The sequence below is a fragment of the Penaeus monodon genome, chromosome 43, assembly GCF_015228065.2.
Source record: "Penaeus monodon isolate SGIC_2016 chromosome 43, NSTDA_Pmon_1, whole genome shotgun sequence".
NCBI lineage: Eukaryota > Metazoa > Arthropoda > Malacostraca > Decapoda > Penaeidae > Penaeus > Penaeus monodon.
Window position 1 is genome coordinate 3,269,856 of NC_051428.1, and position 19,637 is coordinate 3,289,492.

Below are 19,637 nucleotides of genomic sequence, written 5' to 3' on the forward strand. Positions count from 1 at the left end.
ACCTCCTCTCATTCCTCCTCCTCCTCCTCTTGTACCTCCTCCCTCCCCTCCCCCTTCCCCTCCCCCCCTTCCCCCCTCCCTCCCCCCTTCCCCTCTCTCACCCCCAATCACGGAGATGACTGTTCCCTCCCTCCCCCCCCCTTATTTCGGCCCTACACCATCAACATCCCCGAATAGTGAGGGGGCGTCGACCCCTCCCCTCATCCGGCCGAGGGGAGGACTCTCTCATACAGCTAGGGGCGTCGGGATCACTCGGGGGACGGATGTATACAGGCGCGCAGGCACAGGAGGACAGACTGATGGACTGACAGGTAGACAGACAGACAGACAGATAGACAGACAGACAGACAGACAAGCAGGCAGGCAGAAGGATGTACGAGATGCGGTCCTTTTTTCTCTCTTTCTTTTTCGTTCTTTGTTTCTCTCACTCACTCACTCACTCACTCACTCACTCACTCACTCACTCACTCACTCACACACACACACACACACACACACACACACACACACACACACACACACACACACACACACACACACACACACACACACACACACACCGCGCACACGCACGCACTGTAAGCCCCACGGGTAAGGGCATGCACGCGCGTTGTCTCAAAATCGCGCACGTAAGCAAGCAATTCCTCCACTTTCGGGAACAAGCAAATCACCCGTTGCACTGCAAGCACATAGACGCAGCGGCGAAATAACTAAAAAAAATGAGTCTTTCCAAGCAACATTTATTGCTAAATAAGTCATGATTAATATCTTCTTAGCTGAATGAGTGACGTTAAATAACTAGGTACGAATATAAGCCACGCCAAATAATTTTGCTTGTTCAATATCCTATTCGCAAGACAAGTCACTCTCAGAATAGATCACACCAAGAGCTTGCAAAATGAAGTCGCAGTAGGATGATTACTCGTCAAAAATGAATCGTACTAAATAACTTGGCAAATAAATCGCACTTCAAGTCGCAAAATGTCGTCAAGTCGTCGCTCGGCCGCACGTCGCTTAAGCTTTCGCCGTCTGCTCTTCGAAATACGCATCTCATTTGCATAAACGCATGTAGTGACACACGCACGCTAGTAACGTATGCATATAAGTAATGTTTTCGCTCTTGGTGTACACACGAGCGAGCATGACCTGTGTGGACATGTGTACGCTTGTGTGTATCGATGCAATTATTTGTGTTTATGCTCACTGTGGTTTAACCTTACCCGTATGTACATGCGTAAGGGCATACACGTGCGTGCAAGAATATGCGGACACACACACACACACACACACACACACATACACACACACACACACACACACACACACACACAACAGAGAGAGAGAGAGAGAGAGAGAGAGAGAGAGAGAGAGAGAGAGAGAGAGAGAGAGAGAGAGAGAGAGAGAGAGAGAGAGAGAGAGAGAGAGAGAGAGATATCCGTCCACACGCTAACAATTTAGGTGACGAGAAGGAGGAGGAAAAAGAGGAGGAGGAGAGGATGCGGGCGGTGTTTTCCATCCAATCTGTCGCCTTTCACATCCATCCATCTGGATTAAGTGCGGATTCCCGAAACCGTTGCTTGGCGTTCGGACTTTCCCGTCGGGCTGTCGGGCGCTGCGGTTCGCCCAAGACAGCCACTCCGAAGGCCGCTGTCGGGAGCCAAGAGGGATTTTTGTCCAGATGTGTTCGCAGAGGCCGAGCAAAGGGAAGGAGAGAAGAGAGACCGACGCCCATTTTGAGGAGACCTTGCGCTCGCTCGCTCTTTCTCTTTCTCTATGCTTCCCTTTCTCTCTCTTTTTCGATTTCTCTTTCTTTTTATGTCCCTCTCACTCTCTCTCTCTCTCTCTCTCTCTCTCTCTCTCTCTCTCTCACTCTCTCTCTCCTCTCCTCCTCATCTCTCCTCTCTCACTCACTCACTCACTCACTCACTCACTCACTCACTCACTCACTCACTCACTCACTCACTCACTCACTCACATAACATCACATCACATCACATCTTTCCTTTTACGCGTCCCCTTCCCCATAAGCAGGGAAGTTTTAGTTCATACGCCGCCCTCCCTGTCCCTCCCTCCCTCCCTCCCTCATCTCCCTTTTCCTCTCCCCCTCCCCCCCTCCTCCCTCCCCTAAACACGGTATCATCCTTGCCTGAGCCGCCTCAATGGAGCTATGGCTTGAAAAGCTCTCTTTTTAAAATGAACATCGTCGACATCTGTGTTGGTGAAAGAGCTAAAATGTTTAACAAAACTTGGTAGGGTCGGGGAGGAGGGGAGAGAGAGAGGGAGAGAGAGGGAGAGAGAAGGGAAGGGGAAAAGAGGGGCCGGAGCGAGTGATTGGGTGGGGAGAGCGAGAGAGGGGAGAGAGCGAGAGAGGGGAGGAGCAAAGGGGTCGGTCGGTGTTAGGAGATATTGTGAAGAATGATGTTTGATATTGTTTTGCTGGTGGATTATATATTTTTTTCTTTCTCTCTCTTTCTCTCTCTCTCTCTCCCCTCGTTCTCTTTCTTTTTCTTTCTTTTTCTTTCTCGCTCTTTCTCTCTCTTCTTCTCTCCTCCCCCATTCTTGTTTCATTTAATTGGCTGTGCGTTAGGCTTCGATTCTAAGGGGGAGAAAGATAACTTTCTCTCTTTCTCTTTCTCCCCCTCTCTCTCTTACTCTTTCTCTAACTTTTCCTCTAACTCTTCCTCTCTATCTTTCTCTTCCTCTCTCTCTTCCCTTCTTTCTCTTCCCTTCTTTTTCTTTCCTTCTTTCCCTTCCTCCTCCTCCCTCCTCCTCCTCCTCCTCCTCTTTCTCTTTCTCTTTCTCTCCCTTTCTCGCTCTATTGGGAGAACCTTTCCGTCGTCGAGGGTGACATATGTTGAGTGCGAGAGATCATCATTCTTCTCCCGAGTTTGCGTGAGCGGTGTTTGTGTGTGAGTGTGATGTTTATTCATGAGCCTTTTTTCTCTCTTTTGCTTTTTTATTAAATGTTTTTTATTATTATTCTTACTGGTAGTTGTTTGTTTGTTTGATTTATTTTATTTTATTTTTTATTTTATTTTATTTTATTTTATTTATTTTATTTATTTATTTTATTTATTTATTTATTTATTTATTTATTTATTTATTTATTATTTATTATTATTATTATTATTATTGCGGTTGTTGTTGTTGTTATTATTATTTTACCAATTCATGCTTATTTGGAAAATATAAGTTTTGACGTTCTTGAGTTTATTTCCTTTTTTTTTTTTGATATTTATAATATGAATAGGTCGTGTATTTGTCTGTTTTTCAGTCGTCTCTAACACTGACGCATATGCCTACTGAAACAGAAACAATAAGTTTAATTTGACACACATATATATATATATTTTTTTTTTGATAAATAACAGATGCCAGAGATTTAATATCCTTCTTTTCCTCCCTGCAGCACCCATACCCATCTGAGGACCAGAAAAAGCAGCTGGCGCAGGACACAGGCCTAACTATTCTTCAAGTCAACAATTGGTAAGTACCAATGCCTTCCTTTGAGTCGAGAATAGACGCGCCCGACAGCTAAACAGGCACAGGCACACGGGGTAAGAGGCACCAAAGCATTTCCAAGGATTAATTCGGGTGTAAATATGGTGTTAAGATGATAAAGAGAGTGTCATCGAGGAGCGAGAGAAAAAAAAAAAATTGTATGACGAAGGGTAAGTGAGGGTGTTGGTTATGTATAGTGGGTGGAGTAGGATATAGGGCTACGTGGGTTATCCGAAGTTACTCTTGAAGGATTTCCGAGGATGAGCCTCGGGTTCTATTTTCCTAGGCCTAGGGAGAAGGGGGGAGGGGGGAAGAGGGAAGGGGGGAGGGGGCAACTTGACATAACGTCGCGATTGAATTTGCTTGATAATGGAGAGGCTTTGGCTGTGTTTCCCCCCGTGTGCCTGGCGGTGGTCGGGAAGCGATTAGGACATGCAGTGTAGGACGCGGATTTTGATACGATAGGAACTGTCTGGATCTGAAGGAGCCACTAGTGTTTGCGACGCTCGCGGTCGCCTCGCCTGCTAAGGAAGCACAAGTATTCTTGAAGGTTTATATATATGATATGTGTGTGTATACATGTATATATGTGTGTGTATATATATATATATATATATATATATATATATATATATATATATATATATATATATATATATATATAATGTATAATTATATACATTTTATATTTATGCACACATGATACGACGCATAAGTAAATATCCACACGGAGGCCATACACGTCTTGTACAGCCATTGAAAGGGTTTATTCATTAGACCAAGCCGCGCACAAGGCCATTCGGTGGACGCGAATTCCTACATCATCCGAAGGGCGCCTCGTGGCACTGCCCCAGGAGGCCGCGAGCGCCCGGGCACGGAAGGCCTTGAAGACGCGCTTGACCTCGAGGCGAACGGGCGCCCGAGGACCGAGGGGAAGGCGCTGAAGTGGCCCTCGAGTGTTTACTCGCAGCCAATTCCTGACGAGGAGGAAGTGGCGTCCGCAAACAAACAAAAGGTCCCGCGGGATGATGTTGTCCGCAGCGCCGTGTGCTTTTGTTATTACTCCGCCGTCGCCGCGGCCCCCGGCGCCCGCGGCGCGCTGGACTTCAGTCGCCGGCGCCCCGAGATCGCTCACGCCGCCGCCCGGGCCGCGGGGCGAGGCGGGACGCTGCATTCTGGGAAAAAGCGGGTGTCCAGCGGAGGAGGGGCGCGGGGTCGCCATTGATGGTCACCCAGCAGATCAGAACTAATTGCTATTGATGATTTCTGGTCGAGCGAAGATTACGCCGTAACACTTTGGCATCAATGGGTGCCCGAGGGGGTAGGGGTGTGGGGGAGAGGGGGAGAGGGGGAAAGGGGGAAGAAGAGAAGAAAGGATTTCCAAGAAAGAAAGGGACGGTGATGGAGCACTGTTTTGCTTTCTTCGTGGGCTGTGTGAAGGCGACACAATGCTAGAGATACCTACTTCCCCTCTGTATTTATTTCTCTCTCACTCTCTCTCTCTCTCACTCACTCACTCACTCACTCACTCACTCACTCACTCACTCTCTCCCTTTCTTTTCTCTCAGTACAGTGCATTAGCCTCCACAGTGCCTACTCATGGCCTCCCTAGTGCCTCCGCCTCCTCCGTACTTCCCCAGTTCCTCCCCAAGTGCCTTCCCAGCACCTCTATCTCCCCAGTACCTTCACCTCCCCAGTGCCGCCGCCTCCCCAGCGCCTCCGCCTCCTTCCTCTCCTTTAGATACAGTTTGCAGTCAGTGTCCATTCCTCTTGTAGTTTTTACCTCGCCACTAAATGTTTTTGACCAAAAATTTCCCAGAGAGGCGAGGATGCACTCACTCTCACGGCTGCCTCCAGGTCATACATTTTAATCCCTAATAAATTTGCCTCCCGCCTATATTTATTTAATCGAGAAAACAGGGGATAAGGTAAAGGCAGGAATAAATGAAACTAAATTCCCCGCCTGGACAGCACACAATGTTTACCATCAGTGCGAAAAGCGAATGGACGAGGCGGCGGTGCCAATAAAGAAAGAGTTTGGGGGAGGAAGAGGAGGGAGGAGGAAGAGGAGGAAGAAAGGAGGAAGGAAGGGAGGAAACAAGGAATGGAGGGAGGAAGGAAAGGAGGGAGGAGGAAGAGGGAAGGAGGAGGAAGGAAGGGAGGAAGGAAGGAAAGGAGGGAGAAGGAAGGAGGAAAAGGAGGAGGGAGGGAGGAAGAGGAAGGTGAAAGGGCAGGAGAAGGGAAGAGGAGGAGGAGAAGAAGAAGAGAAGGATAAACGAAGAGGAACAGAACAGGAGGAGGAGAAGAAGAAGAGAAGAATAAACGAAGAGGAGGAGGAGGAAAGGAACAGGAGGAGGAGGAGAAGAGAAGGATATATACCCGAGAGCGGCCGCGGGAAATGATGACTCGCTCGGCCTAGGAAATGAAGCAGAAGAATTTATTTACAGGAAGTGGAAGGACGCGGGGAAGGAGTTGTGTTGAGGGGGGGGCGTAGAGAGGGGGGAAAGAGGGGGGGAAGGAGGGATGTAGAAATAGGGAAAGGGGGAGAGAAGAGGGCGAGAAAAGGGTGTGTGAAGAAGATGAAGGGGGGGGGGTGAGGAGGAAGATGATATTTCGATAAGGATAAATAATTCAGTAAATAGGTAAATGAGTAGAAGATGGGAAAGGAAGGAAGAGGGAAAGAGGGGAGAGAGAGAGCAAAGCACCTTCCCCACCCCCTTCTCTTCTTCTTCTTCCTCCTCCTCTTCTTCCTCTTCCTCTTCCCTTCCTCCTCTTCTTAATCTTCCTTCTCTTCCTTTTCTCCTCCTCCTGTTCCTCCTCCTCCTCCTCCTCCTCCTCCTCCTCCTCCTCCTCCTCCTCCTCCTCCTCCTCCTCCTCCTCCTCCTCCTCTTCTTCCTCTTCCTCCTCTTCTTCCTCTTCCTCCTCTTCTTCCTCTCCCTCTGTTTTCTTCAGTCCTTCGTGTCCTGGGAGCCTCCTAGAACTTACGAGGCAACTGGAGGAATCCCAAGCGTGGAGACGAAAAAGAACTCGAGGCCAGATTTTATTCCTTTATTTTATATTGATTGTTATTTGTCTTTGTTTTTTATTACTCGTTTTTATGTTGTTGTTTTTTGTATTCGTTTTTATCTATGTATATATTTTTTATTCTTTTTTCGTTTATGTATATGTATTTTTTTTTTTTTTATGTGTTTTCAGTTTATCTCTCTATCTATCTGTCTATCGTTAGCTGGGTGGGGGGAGGAGGAGGGGGTTCTGGGGTTTGTTATTGTTGTTGTTTTGTTGTTATTATTGTTGTTATTATTGTGGGGATACGATGTTCGAATGGAAATGTTATTGTTAGGAACTTGTCACATCATGATTGCTAATACTGTTATTGCTATTGTTTTGATTATTATTTTTTTTATCATCATCATCATATTTATTATTATTCTCACTATTATCATTTACTAGTATTATCACCGCCATCATTATCACCGTAATCACCACGATCATTAGTGTCGTCTGCCCTTAATGAACCTCAGGCAAGGGCCCCCAGTCGGCGCTGCCCTTCCTCCCCTTGGCAGAGAGGGTTCGAGGGAGCGGCGCCCCCTAGAGCTGGGTTGACCTGCAGTGGCGGACTGAGGGCGGGCTGAGGGCGGGCTGAGGGCGGGCTGAGGGCGGGCGGGGAGCCACGGGCGGCGGTCAGGAGAAGGGGGCGCTGGGAGAGCGCTGGAGCGTGGCGAGCACGGAACTAATGACCTGGAAACTTTCCTTCCCCTCGGCTAAGAGACGACGCTAATGGCGCTACCCTTCTCCCCCTCCCCTCTCCTCCTCTCCCCTCTCCCTCCTCTGCTCTCTCCTCGTCTCTCTCTCCCTCTCTCTTTCTCTCCTTCTCCCGTCTCCTTTCTCCTCTCTGCTTCTCTCTCTCTCTCTCTCTCTCTCTCTCTCTCTCTCTCTCTCTCTCTCTCTCTCTCTTCCTCTCCTCCTCTCTCCGTTCCATCTCTTTCGTCCTCTCCCCATCGATAAAACTTTCATTCTTTGTCCTCCTCCTCTCTCCTTCCCATTTTTCCCCCGACAACTCTCTCTGTTCTACCCTCCTCTCTCTCTCTCTCTCTCTCTCTCTCTCTCTCTCTCTCTCTCTCTCTCTCTCTCTCTCTCTCTCTCTCTTTCTCTCTCTCTCTCTCCCTCCCTTTCGCTCTCTACCCACCATTTTTTATAACCTCCGTGACTCTCGGCAGTGGCACCGTCATCACCATCACGGCAGTCACCATCACATTCATCACCATCACGGATCAAGCTCCAGTCCTCTCTGCTTCTTGTCCCACTGTGTGATATTTATTCCTCCTCTCGGTTTTCCTCTCTTCGCCTTTTTCTCCTCTCCTCCTTTCTCCTCTCCTCTCCTTTCTCCTCTCCTCTCCTTCCTCCTCCTCTCCTTTCTCCTTTCTTCCATTCTCCTCTTTCTTCCTCGTCTCCTTCTCTACTTCCGCCCTTTTATCCCTTGTCCACTTGTCTCTTCTCCGTCCTTTCCTGTTTCACCTCTTCTCCTCTCCTCCGCTTCCTCCATCCTTCTTTTACACCCCATCTCACTTCCTCCCTGTGCTCCCCCTCCCCCCCTATCCTCCTTACTCTCCCCTCACCTCCCCTCTCCCTTCCCCCCTTCACCTCACCCCCCTCCCCCTTCCTCCTTAACCCTCCCTACCCCACCCCCCTCATGTCTCCCTTCCCCCTTTCTCCTTCCTCCCATCTCCCTTCCCCCTTCCCCCTCCCCCCCCCTCCCCCCGCGAGTTCAGCGAGTGTGTTGGGCTCTTAGCAGAATTAAAACTTATGTTAATGACGCAGCTTCAGCGACCAGGAGTTGGAGCAATTACGCGTGAAGGAGAGAGAGAGAGAAGAAATAGAGAGAGGGAGAGGGAGATAGAGATAGAGAGAGAAATAGAGAGAGGGAGAGGGAGATAGAGATAGAGATAGAGATAGAGATAGAGAGGCAGACAGACAGAGATAGAGTGAGGGAGAGGGAGAGGGAGAGGGAGAGGGAGAGGGAGAGGGAGAGGGGGAGATAGTGAGAGAAAGGGGGTTAGTAAGTTGACAAAGATAAGGAAGTAGGTAGGCAGTAAATAACATAAATATGAATAGACAGGTGATTCAATAGATAGTACAATAATTAAACAGAGAGAGAAAGAGAGAGAAATAGAAAGATAGATAAAGAAAGAAAGAAAGAAAAAGAGAGAGAGAGAGAGAGTGCAGCTTTCCTGCATATCCCCCTCCCCTCCCTCTCCCCCCCCCCTTCCAATAGTGATTTTCAGGGTCGGGTTATTTCGGGAGTTATCCTTGTTTTATCGCACTTCGGAATCCCGCTCGATTGCCTCCCTGATGGGCGCGCGGGCGGAATTAGGAGCGCCGTTGATGGGCGTGGGTGGTAGTGTTTTTTAAATCTCGCGATGGGCCGAGACGCGGGAGTATGTAAAAAAGGGGGTGAACACACACACGCACACGCACAAGCACACGCACACGTACACGCGCGCGCGCACGCACACACACACACACACACACACACACACACACACACACACACACACACACACACACACACACACACACACACACACACACACACACACAGCATACAGCACAATACAATACAAAACAATATTGAAACCGCCCATAGTGTATCTATCGAGGCTTGAAGTTCCTAACACCAAATTTCTGGTAAAGGGCAAAATGGAGTATATTCTAGCAAAGGGGGGGATGGGGAGGGGATGGGGAGGGGAAAGAAGAAAGGGGAAAACTTGTGAACGTAATTCTAGCATCAGTGAACAACTGAAACACTCGCCTTGCCTCCCCTCCCCTTCTCTCTTCTCTCTTGCTCTCTCTCTTACTCTTGCTCTTCATTCTCCTCTCCTCCCTCTTCCCCCCTCGCTCTTACTTTTCCCTTCCCTCCCTCTCTCTCCTGCTCTCCTCCTCCCTCTTCTCTCACTCTTCTCCCTCCCCCCTCCCTCCCCCCAGCCCGGGCAACACTTGCTGTTTGTTAACCAACTTTAAATTGATTGTCTTCAGTTCTTAACTCTGAAGAAATGTGAGGGGAGGGGAGGGGCGGGGTAAGGGGAGGGGTGAAAAAGTTTTTAAACTTTCCCCCTCCCCTTCCCCTCTCCCCTTCTTACCTCCTTGCCTCCTCCTCCCACCCCCCCCATCTTCCCCACACCCCTCTTACCCTCTTCCTCCTTACCCCCTCCTCTTCTCCTCACCCCTCACCCCCTCTCCTCCCCTCCCCCTCTTCTCCTGACCCCCTCTCTTCCCCTCTCCCCCTTCTCCCCCTTCTCCCCCTCCCCCCTCTCTTCTCCTCACCGGACGCGCAATAAAACAAAATAATTGGATTCAACTCCGGGGAATTTTCATTGTGTCGGGATAAGCGGGCGTGAATGCTGCCGTGTCCTCCATCTTAACTTGGTCGAATTTTAGGAACAGCTGAGGGGACTTCTTCTTCTTCTCCTTCTCCTCCTTCTTCTTCTTCTATTTCTTCTTCTTCTTCTATTTCTTCTTCTTCCTTTTCTCTCTTCTTCTTCTTCTTCTTCTTCCTTCTCTTCTTCTTTTCTTCTTCTTCTTCTTCTTCTTCTTCTTCTATTTCTTATTCTTTTTCTTCTTCGTCTCCTCCTCCTCATCTTCTTCTTTTCTTCTTCTTCTTCTTTGTCTGTTTCTATCTATCTATCTATCTCCTTCTATATCTCTATTTCTCCTCCTGTCCTCCTCCCTCTTCCTCTCCCTTTCCCCCTGCCCCCCTCCCCCTCCCCCCTCCTCCCCCTTTTCCCACGCACTCGCATCTTCATACAATTTAGTTCCTTCTTCCAATATTCATGCTCTTTCCTTGTTACGAATTCCAAGTCATGAAAAAAAAAAAAAATAAAAAAGACGCTTCGCTACACAATTTACCCGTTGCGTCCACGAGTTTTATGTGCCCTCCCCATGCGACCCTCCCCCCCCCCCACCTTTCCCCATGTAGGAACTCCATTCTCCTTCCCCTCCCCATGTAGAAACCCCCTTCCCCCCCCCCTTTTTCCTCCTGATGTAGGAAAGCCCCCTTTTCCCCGTCTCCCTCCCCCCTCCCCATGTTGGAACCCCCTTTCCCCCTTCTCCTCATGTAAAACCCCTCATTTCCCCCCTCCCATGTGCCCCCTCTCCCCCCCATGTGTCTACCCACCCCCTCCCCCTTTCCCTCCCCCTCCCCCTTCCCCCTCCAGCCCCGCACAAACACACTACGAGTTATAACGTGTTTGTAATTATACTGCAGCGAAACACTACCTCTATATCTATTTCTCTTTCTCTTTCTCTTTCCTTCTCGTTTATTAATCTCCAGTATCTTTTCTCTTTTCTTTCCTTCTCGTTTATTAATATCCAGTATCTTTTCTCTTTTTTTTTATTGTCTTCAATGTATTTATCGGTCTATCTGTATTTCAACATGTGTCTATTAACGTTGTTCTCAGACCAGTATACAAGTGTTTATCTGTTATCGACGGGACAAGGTCGTAGGTGAAACTTTTTTTTTTAATTATTTTATGATTCTTTTATTAGCGATTAACTTTTCGTCCGTAAGTTGTAACTGCTTTTAATATCTAATTCGACGGGAGTGATTACAAGACTTTAAATGGCTGACTTCTTCTGTTCGTCCATTTTATTCGAGTTTCCTCAAAGCGCGAAAGAATGTATTCCCATTTTCTACAAAGTTCCGAAACACGTTTTCTTTATCTCTCGTATTTTTAGGGAGGGCTTAGCTAATTGCCAAATATTGCCCTTTTTGTGTGTTTGTTCCGCCCTCCCACACCGGTTTTTTTTTTTTATTCTCTCTTTTTAAGATGTTGGGTGGGAGGGGAGAAGAGAAGAAATGTTCCGAGAAGTTTGTTAATTGGAAATGGCGGCATAGAAGTAGGAGTGCTCTCACCGGAGGAATCTTAAGGAAAGACACACACACGCACAAAAAAAAAGTAAAAAAAAAAAAGGATTTCGGCTTTGTTGTGGTCAAGTATCTGGATCTGAGGCGCGGCGAACGTACCTATAACGCCTATTAGCATTAATTGTTATGCATAACGAATTAACGAACCGAAGCCTTTTAATAAGCAGGGGGTTATCACGCTAGACTCAAAGAGCGTGGGTTTCTGTCAGTGATATTTATTTATTATTTTCAAATGGGTTCGATAAGTGCCAATTTACAGCGTTAATGAGCGGATTCGATTTTGCATAACGGCCGCGGTCTATCACTTGCTAGTTTGCTATGCGGCGCGTGATTGCTGATGAAAGTTTATGAGCTTAATAGATCAAGGAGAGATGGATGCCGGTTTGAACGCGTCCATCGAGGCATCCAGACGGCGAGGACCAAGTCAAGGGAAAAAGGGGTTTTTCGTTTTTTTCTTTTTTTCGTGTGTTTTTTCGTTTTTTTCGTTTTTCCGTGTGTGTGTATTTTTTTCGTTTTTTTTTCTTTTTCTTTTTTTTTTGGGGTTTAGTTTCTTTTTTTTCTTTTTCTTTTTCTTTGCTGTACTCTCGTCTCTTTTTGCTGCTGCTTGTTATTTCTTTGTTCTTTTTTTTTCTTATCTATTCCTTTCATCCTTGTGGACTTCCATCCTTGTGGACTTCCATCCTGTTAAAAGCCTGTAAGAGAAGCGAGGGTGTGGACCGGCTGAATAATGTTATGCATTAGCTTCCCAGGGTACGCGGGTGGTGGGCTGGGGGGGGGGGCGAGGGATGGGTAGGAGAAGAGGTGGGTAGGATAAAGGGAAGAAGGGAAGAGGGAAGAAAGCTTGAAGGTGGTCGTATGAGGAGGAGGAAGAGGAGGAGGAGACGACGAAGATAACGAAAGAGGAAGCGGAAAAAGACGGAGATTGAGATAGGTAAGAGGCACCTGAAGATTACTTCTATCTTCTTCAGGTATTTCAATCTTTCCTTTCAATCATGATATCGGGAGTAACACATATTCATCTTCCCTTGATTTGTTTCCATCACACTTTTATTTTCCTCTTTTTTTCCCCTCCTCCTTTTTTTTCTTTCGTTTTTTTAACGGTAAATGAAGCAGAGAAATGTTTTGATTTCCGCCTGGGTATTTTGCCGTTCATAATTTACCGACATGGATTCGCCTTTGCGTATTTATAGCTTTGTGCAGCTCCGTTTTTATATATATTTATTTATTTTCTTTTTTCTATTTTGCTTTTGTCTCTTTTTTTTTGGGGGGAGGGGGTTAAAAGTCGTGTTTGTGTGTGTGTTTTGCGTGTTTGTGGGTGTATGTCTGCGTGTGTGTTTATGTGTGTCTGTTTGGAAAAAGCGTGTGTACATAATCTTTATTATCTTTTTTCCCCCCCCTCTTTCGTATACATTAGTCTCTCCCTCTCTCTGTCTTTGCATTTACCAATTTCTCTTTCTCTCAGCTCTCCTTCCCTTCCTTCCACCCCTCACTCCCTCTGCCCTCGCCCGTAATGAAGCAGGTACCTCCACTAGTATAAATTTATTATGCTCTCTCTCTCTCTCTCTCTCTCTCTCTCTCTCTCTCTCTCTCTCTCTCTCTCTCTCTCTCTCTCTCTCTCTCTCTCTCTCTCTCTCTCTCTCTCTCTCTCGTATTTCCCCGTTTCTCTTCCCTCTTTTATCATTAGATTCTCCCTCCTCCCGTCGCTTATTTCATTAATGCGGTGCTACTGTGTTCTTAGGCTAGCTGTCGATTTATTGAGTGCGTAGGAATGTGTGGGCGGCGCATTCGCTCACACACACACACACACACACACACACACACACACACACACACACACACACACACACACACACACACACACACACACACACACACACACACACACGTTCGCGCACACAACCAAACATACATGTATGCATCCAGAAGGAGCTTCCCACATCGTAAAAGAAAAGGAATAAATAGATACACGGGAATTAACATACGAAAGGAAAAAGAGAGAGAGAAAGAGAGAAAACGAGAGAAAGACAAAAGAGAGACAGACAAAAAAATAAAAATAAAAAAATAAATTGTTTTATCCGAGGATCTTCACCTAGTCCCCTCTCTCTCTCTCTCTCTCTCTCTCTCTCTCTCTCTCTCTCTCTCTCTCTCTCTCTCTCTCTCTCTCTCTCTCTCTCTTTCTTTCTCTCTCTCTCTCTCTCTTTCCTCGGTCGGTAGAAATTTAATTTGCTCCTCCTGGTGTCGCGGAAGCATGCATACATTGCCTCTCACGAAATGGAATAAGTTGATGGCAGCCTTAATTGGATCGCATATTGCGCACTGGAGTTACGCGGCCAAGAGTTATGGCCGAGGTGGTCGTGGTGGAGGAGGAGGAGGAGGAGGTGGAGGGAGGTGGATGGTGGGTGGTGGGAGGTGGGTGGTGGAGGGAGGTGAGGGTGTGTGGGTGTGTGGAGGGAGGTGAGGGTGGGTGGGTGGGTGGTGGGGGTGGAGGTGGTAGTGTGGGTGGAGTATGGATGAGGTACAGGTTTGGGAGTATAGTGGTGGAGGTGGAGGTGGAGGCGGTGGGAGGAGAAGGGGAAGGCGGTGGAGGTGATGCTCGTATTATTTATATACGATTTTTTTTTTCTGAAATAACTTTAGCGTGGGACTATATCTCAATTTTTCCCTCTCTGACTCCCTTCCCTCCCCTCCCTCTCCCTCCCCTCTCCCTCCCCCTCCCCCTCCCCCTCCCTCTCCCTCCCCCCTCCCCCCCTCTCCCCCTTCCCCAAACATTCCATCAAGCCAGTGATAAAGACAGACGGGAAGGTGATCAGACTTTGTATTATTTATAAGAAGGCATAAACTCGCGCAGGGGACAGCTCTATGAAGCAATATTGCAAAATGGCAGAAACTTCCGCCTGCCTTCTCTAACTGTCCCCGTAAATCCTAGTAAAGTTTTCCGCTATCCTATATATCTGTCGGAACCCCCGCGCGTGTAGGGGCGGCCGAGGACGAGGAGGAGGAGGAGGAGGAGGAGGAGGAGGAGGAGGAAGAGATGGAAGGAGGAAGAGGAGGAAGGAAGGAGGAAGAGGAAGGAGGAGGAGCAAGGAAGGAAGAGGAAGGAAGAAGGAAGGAGGAGGAAGAGGAAGGAAGGAAGGAGGAGGGAGGAGAAATAAGGAGGAGGATGAGAAATAGGAAGGAGGAGGAGGAGGAGGAGATGATAATGAAAAAGTAGAAAAAAAAGTCGACAAAGAGGATAGTTTTGGTGATGAAGATCATTATGAAGAATAAACCTGTACTGAAAGCGAGAGGGAGAGAGAGGGAAACGGAGATAGAGAGAGGCGGAGGCCGAGAAACGAACGAACAGACGGACAGCCAGACAGGACACAAAGAAATAAAAGAGAAAGCAAAAAATGAAATGCCACCGAAGAAAAATTATCCGTGTAGAGGGGGAAAAGGAGGGGCGTCGGTGGGGGAGGGGGGGGGAGGAGAGGGGAGGAAAGGGAAAAGGGGAGGACGAGGGGAAGGAGGGTGAGGACGAGGGGGACTTAGCGAGAGGCAATGGCTTGTACGTCAAAATGGCCTCCAAGGGAAAAGGGGTTAAAATGGCACCCTAATTAATTCATTATTCGCAGCCACAGCATGCGGATGGTGTAATTCGTCGGTGCGGTCGTGCGTGCGCGCATACGCGTCCGGTTAAGGAGAGGGTGCGGCGGAAGGGGGGGGGGTGATGGGGGGGAGGGGAGAGGGGGGAAGGGAGGAAGGGGGAGGGTAGGGGAAGGGGCGAATGAACAGCCAAATCTGCATAATGCGATGGAAGTAGTAGCCACGGTTCGGAGGGAGGGAGCGAGTGACAAACAAAATTTACGAAAGACAAGGGGAGAGGGAAGGGAGAAGAGGAGACGGAAGGAAAGAGGGGGAATGAAAGAACTGGAGGATGAGCGTGAGGAAAGGAGGGAGGAAAAGAGGGAGAAGAAGGCTGGAAAATAAGGAATAAGAGGAAGAAGAAGGGAGGAAACGAAGGAAGAGGAAGAGAAAGAGCGAGAGAAAAGGGGGAGAAGAAGACTAGAACACAAGGGAGAGGAAGAGAGGAAGGAGGATAACGAAAGAAATGGAGGAAGAGAAAGAGGGAGAGAAAAGAAGGATAAATAGACAACAAAAAAGGCTACAAAAACTTGAAAAACAGCAAACGGGATTAGCGAAGACTAACAATAATTATAATAATAATAATAATAATAATAATAATAATAATAATAATAATAAATATGAATTAGTAGATAAATAGTATAAACCGTAGCAATTGCAAATTATTTTTATGTATTTATTCCTTCCTTTATTGCGATTAATTCCATGCACACAGTTGTTCATGTGTTCGTGTGATCATTTCGTATTCATATTCATATTAGTTCCTTTTTCATTTAATTAATTCGTCTCGCTTTACTGCCGTCGTTCGAATTAAGAAAAGAAAGAAAGAAAAAAAAAAAAATATATATATATATAAAAAAATGACTCCATCTATCTTTCCATTCTTTTACGGGGATTGATTGTCCCCCCCCCCACTTCCCTCTCTCTCTCCCTCCCCCTCCCCCTCCCCATCCCTCTTCTCCCTCTGTTCATAGCATTCTCTCTCCCCCGCCCTTACATTGGTCCTGATCAGCCTTCTCCCTTGTGTCTCATCCCCTCCCCTCCCCTCTCCCTTGTGTCTCATCCCCTCCCCTCCCCTCTCCCTCTTCCTCCTCCCCTCGTTTCTCTTTCTATTTCTCTTTCTCTCATTCTCTTTCAATTTCCCTTTCTCTTTCTCGCTTTCCCGTTATTTTTTTCTCTCTTTCACTTCTGTGTCTTTATTTGGCCCTTGTTTCTCTCTCTCTCTCTCTCTCTCTCTCTCTCTCTCTCTCTCTCTCTCTCTCTCTCTCTCTCTCTCTCTCTCTCTCTCTCTCTCTCTCTCTCTCTCTCTCTCTCTCTCCCTTTCTCTTTCATTGTCTCATTCTCTCTCCCTTTCTCTTTCTCTCATTGTCTCTCTCTCTCTTTCTCTCTCTCCCCTCTCCCTCATCCCGGCACATAATGTTGCTTCACTTCATACATTTCCCTGCCGCTAGTATTTGATTAATTATCGTCCTTGCGTTATTCTCGTTCTTGCGAGGGGAGAGAGAGGGAGAGGAGAAAAGGTAGGGGACGGAGGGGGAGAGGGGAATAAGAGGGCGAAGACGAGAGGGATAGGGAGAGGTTAGGAAGAAAAAAAATTAGGGTAGGAGGAAGGGCAGGGAGAAAGAAGGAAAAGGAGATAGGAGGAAAGATAAAAATAAAATGTCCTGGGGGGGGGGGGAGGAATTAAAAAAAAAAAAGGAAGATAGGAAGAGGAAGGAAGACTTGAGGGTCAAAGGTTGATTTTCTAATTTTTAAGGAAAATAGGAAAGGGCGAAGGAAAAAAAAAAAAAATGTAAATAAAAGGTGTAATCTATTCAGCGTTTCCAGGACCTCACAAGCACATTTTTTTATTTTATTTTATTTTTATTCTCTTGGATATTTTTTGTTTTGTTTATGTTCTTGTTAAAAATTACTGTATTTCCTTAGTCCTTGGATTTATTTGTTTTTATTTATAAAATTATCGTTTCATCGTCCTCGTGTGTTTACAATAAATATCAGCCTCAGTCGATTTTATTAACTCATTATTATTTTATTATTATTATTATTATTATTATTATTATTATTATTATTATTATTATTATTATTATTATCATCATTATTATCATTATCATTATCATTATCATTATCATTATCATTATCATTATCATTATCATTATCATTATTATTATTATTATTCCCTCCCATTCACTGCCATTATCAGCGTTACTTATATACCCAATGTTGCATGGGTATACCGGGGAGGGTATTAGGGCAAAGGGAGGAGAGGGAGAGGGAGAGGGAGAAGGAGAAGGAGAAGGAGAGAGAGGAAGAGGAAGAGGAAGAGGAAGAGGAAGAGGAAGAGGGAGAGGGAGAGGGAGAAGGAGAAGGAGAAGGAGAGGGAGAGGGAGAGGGAGAGGGAGAGGGAAAGGGAGAGGGAGAGGGAGGAAGAGGAAGAGGAAGAGGGAGAGGGAGAGGGAGAGGGAGAAGGAGAAGGAGAGGGGAGAGGGAGAGGGACAGGGAGAGGGAGAGGGAGAGGGAGAGGAAAGGGAGAGGGAGGAAGAGGAAGAGGAAGAGGGAGAGGGAGAGGGAGAGGGAGAGGGAGAGGGAGAGGGAGGAAGAGGAAAAGAGGAGGGCGGAGAGGGAGAAAAAGGAGAAGAAAGGGGAGGAGGGAAGGCGATAGGGAGTAAAAGGAGGAGGTGGAAGGAGGAAGAGAGGGAGATAAAGGAAGAGGGGAGGGGGGGGGGAGAGTGAGAAGAAAGAGGAAAAGGAGTGTGTGTGTGGGGGGGGGGGGGTTAGCGAGACTTTTAACACTATGTAAATTTATTTAAAGCAACAGAATGGTTATTGGTATGTGGCGGCCGGTTCTTAATACATTTGAGACGATGAAATATTAATAAAGCAAATCGCATTAGCATATTTAAATTTCGGGTTGCCACATGCGGCTAGTTGGGAAGAGGTAGGAGGAGGCAAAGGAAGAGGAAGAGGAGGAAGAAGGAGAACTGGAAGATGAGGGAAGAGAGAGAATTAGATGACGATGGGGGGGATAGAGCGAAGGAGGAAGAGGGTAGGGGAAAAGAGAGAGAGAAAAAAAAATAATAAATATAAAAAAATGGCGCACCGGGGACCATGATTTAATTCAGTCTAAGTGGCCCCCTCTCCACATTTGACATAACGTGAAGGTAACTGGAAAATACTGAGGATGGGCTAAGTAATATAGAACCCCTTTCGGTGGGGGGGAGGGGGTGGGTTAGGGGGGAGCCCCTGGGGTAAATACGTCAGCCTCGCCGCCGCCGCCGCCGCCGCCGCCGGGGCTAAAAGTCGGGTCAAGTCATCCGGCCCCAGGGGGAGGGAAAGAGGGGGGAGGGGAGAGGGGACCACTAAGGGGAAGGGGAAGAGGGGAGAGGAGAGCACGGGTGGGGGGTAGGGAGGGGAGGGGAGGAGTGGAAAGGGGGGGGGGAGCTCAAAATACGAGGGGACGAGGGAAGAATTTGATTAACTTTGGTTTCCAACGCACTTAAACTAATTTGCCCCTGACTTCTGGTGACCCTAGTTTCCTTTTGTGACCCTTTCCACGCCCGTGACCTCCGCCTGGTCTTGACCCTCTCCTCCCCTCCCCCCCTTTCCCCTTCCCCTTCCCCCTTCCCCTCCCTTTCATTTCTCGAACGAGGAGAAAATGGGCTGTGTTGTTATTTTCTCTGGTCTTCTGTCTTTCTTTCTCTCATTTTTCCTTTTTTTTTTCTCTCTCTCTCCATTTTGCCTCTCCCTCTTCCTCCCATTTTTCTCCCTCCTCCCTCTCCCTCTCCCCCTTCATTTTCTTTTTTATTTATCTCATAGGAAGCGACACCGAAGCGGAAACATGTGTTCTCTTCTCGTTTTCTTCTCGTTTTCCTCTCGCTTTCCTCTCGTTTTCCGCCTCCTCGCTATCGCCGCCTGCAGGAGCGAGCGATGTCTGCGGCCGCGGGTTATCTGCGTCGGACTGCCCTCGCGCCGCCATCCCCTCTCCTCCAACGAGAGAGAGAGAGAGAAAGAGAGTGAGAGAGAGAGAGAATTTTCATTTCAATCGATTTTATTTACGTTCATTTTGTGTATTTATTTATTTATTTATTTATTTATTGTTCGGATTAATAAATGTCTCCGAGCGCCTCCAGGAGCGGCGGAACAGCACGGCCTCGCGGTCGGCCGTCTTCTTCGCCGCCGCCGCCGCCTCCGCCGCCGCCATCTGGGACCCGAGATAAAAGCGCATCGGCGGCGCACCGACCCCTTTAATGATCAGTTGAGGGGATTAGAGTCGGTATGAAATGGGATTAAATACTATTAAATGGGGCTTAAACTAAACAAACTGGGGGATCCGAACCGCAGCAAAAGGAGCGCCAACGTTTGATGTGTTGAAGGGAGCGAGGGCGGATCACCCACCCTCTCGGCGGCGGCTCTCTCCCTACCCGCCCCGCCGCCGCCGCCGCCGCCGCCGCCCGACGAGGGACCGCGTCGGGGGAGCGGCTTTGATTGCTGTTGCTTGTGATGCATTTATACTCCTGTGGCGGCGGGGAGGGAGGGCGGCGTGAGGGGGTCCTTGGGCGTCGCTGTCATTAATAACGCCGCTCGTGTGGCTGTGTGT

At 47.7% G+C, this 19,637-nt stretch overlaps 1 protein-coding gene across 1 annotated transcript in view; it reads left to right on the plus strand.

The window, feature by feature from the left end:
- LOC119568075 (homeobox protein homothorax-like) overlaps positions 1 to 19,637 on the plus strand; it is a 242,735-nt gene that overhangs the window by 125,195 nt on the left and 97,903 nt on the right. The window contains exon 4 of the mRNA XM_037916475.1: positions 3,410 to 3,486. Within this exon, the coding sequence (XP_037772403.1) occupies positions 3,410 to 3,486 (77 nt within the window). The remainder of the gene's footprint in view (positions 1 to 3,409; positions 3,487 to 19,637) is intronic.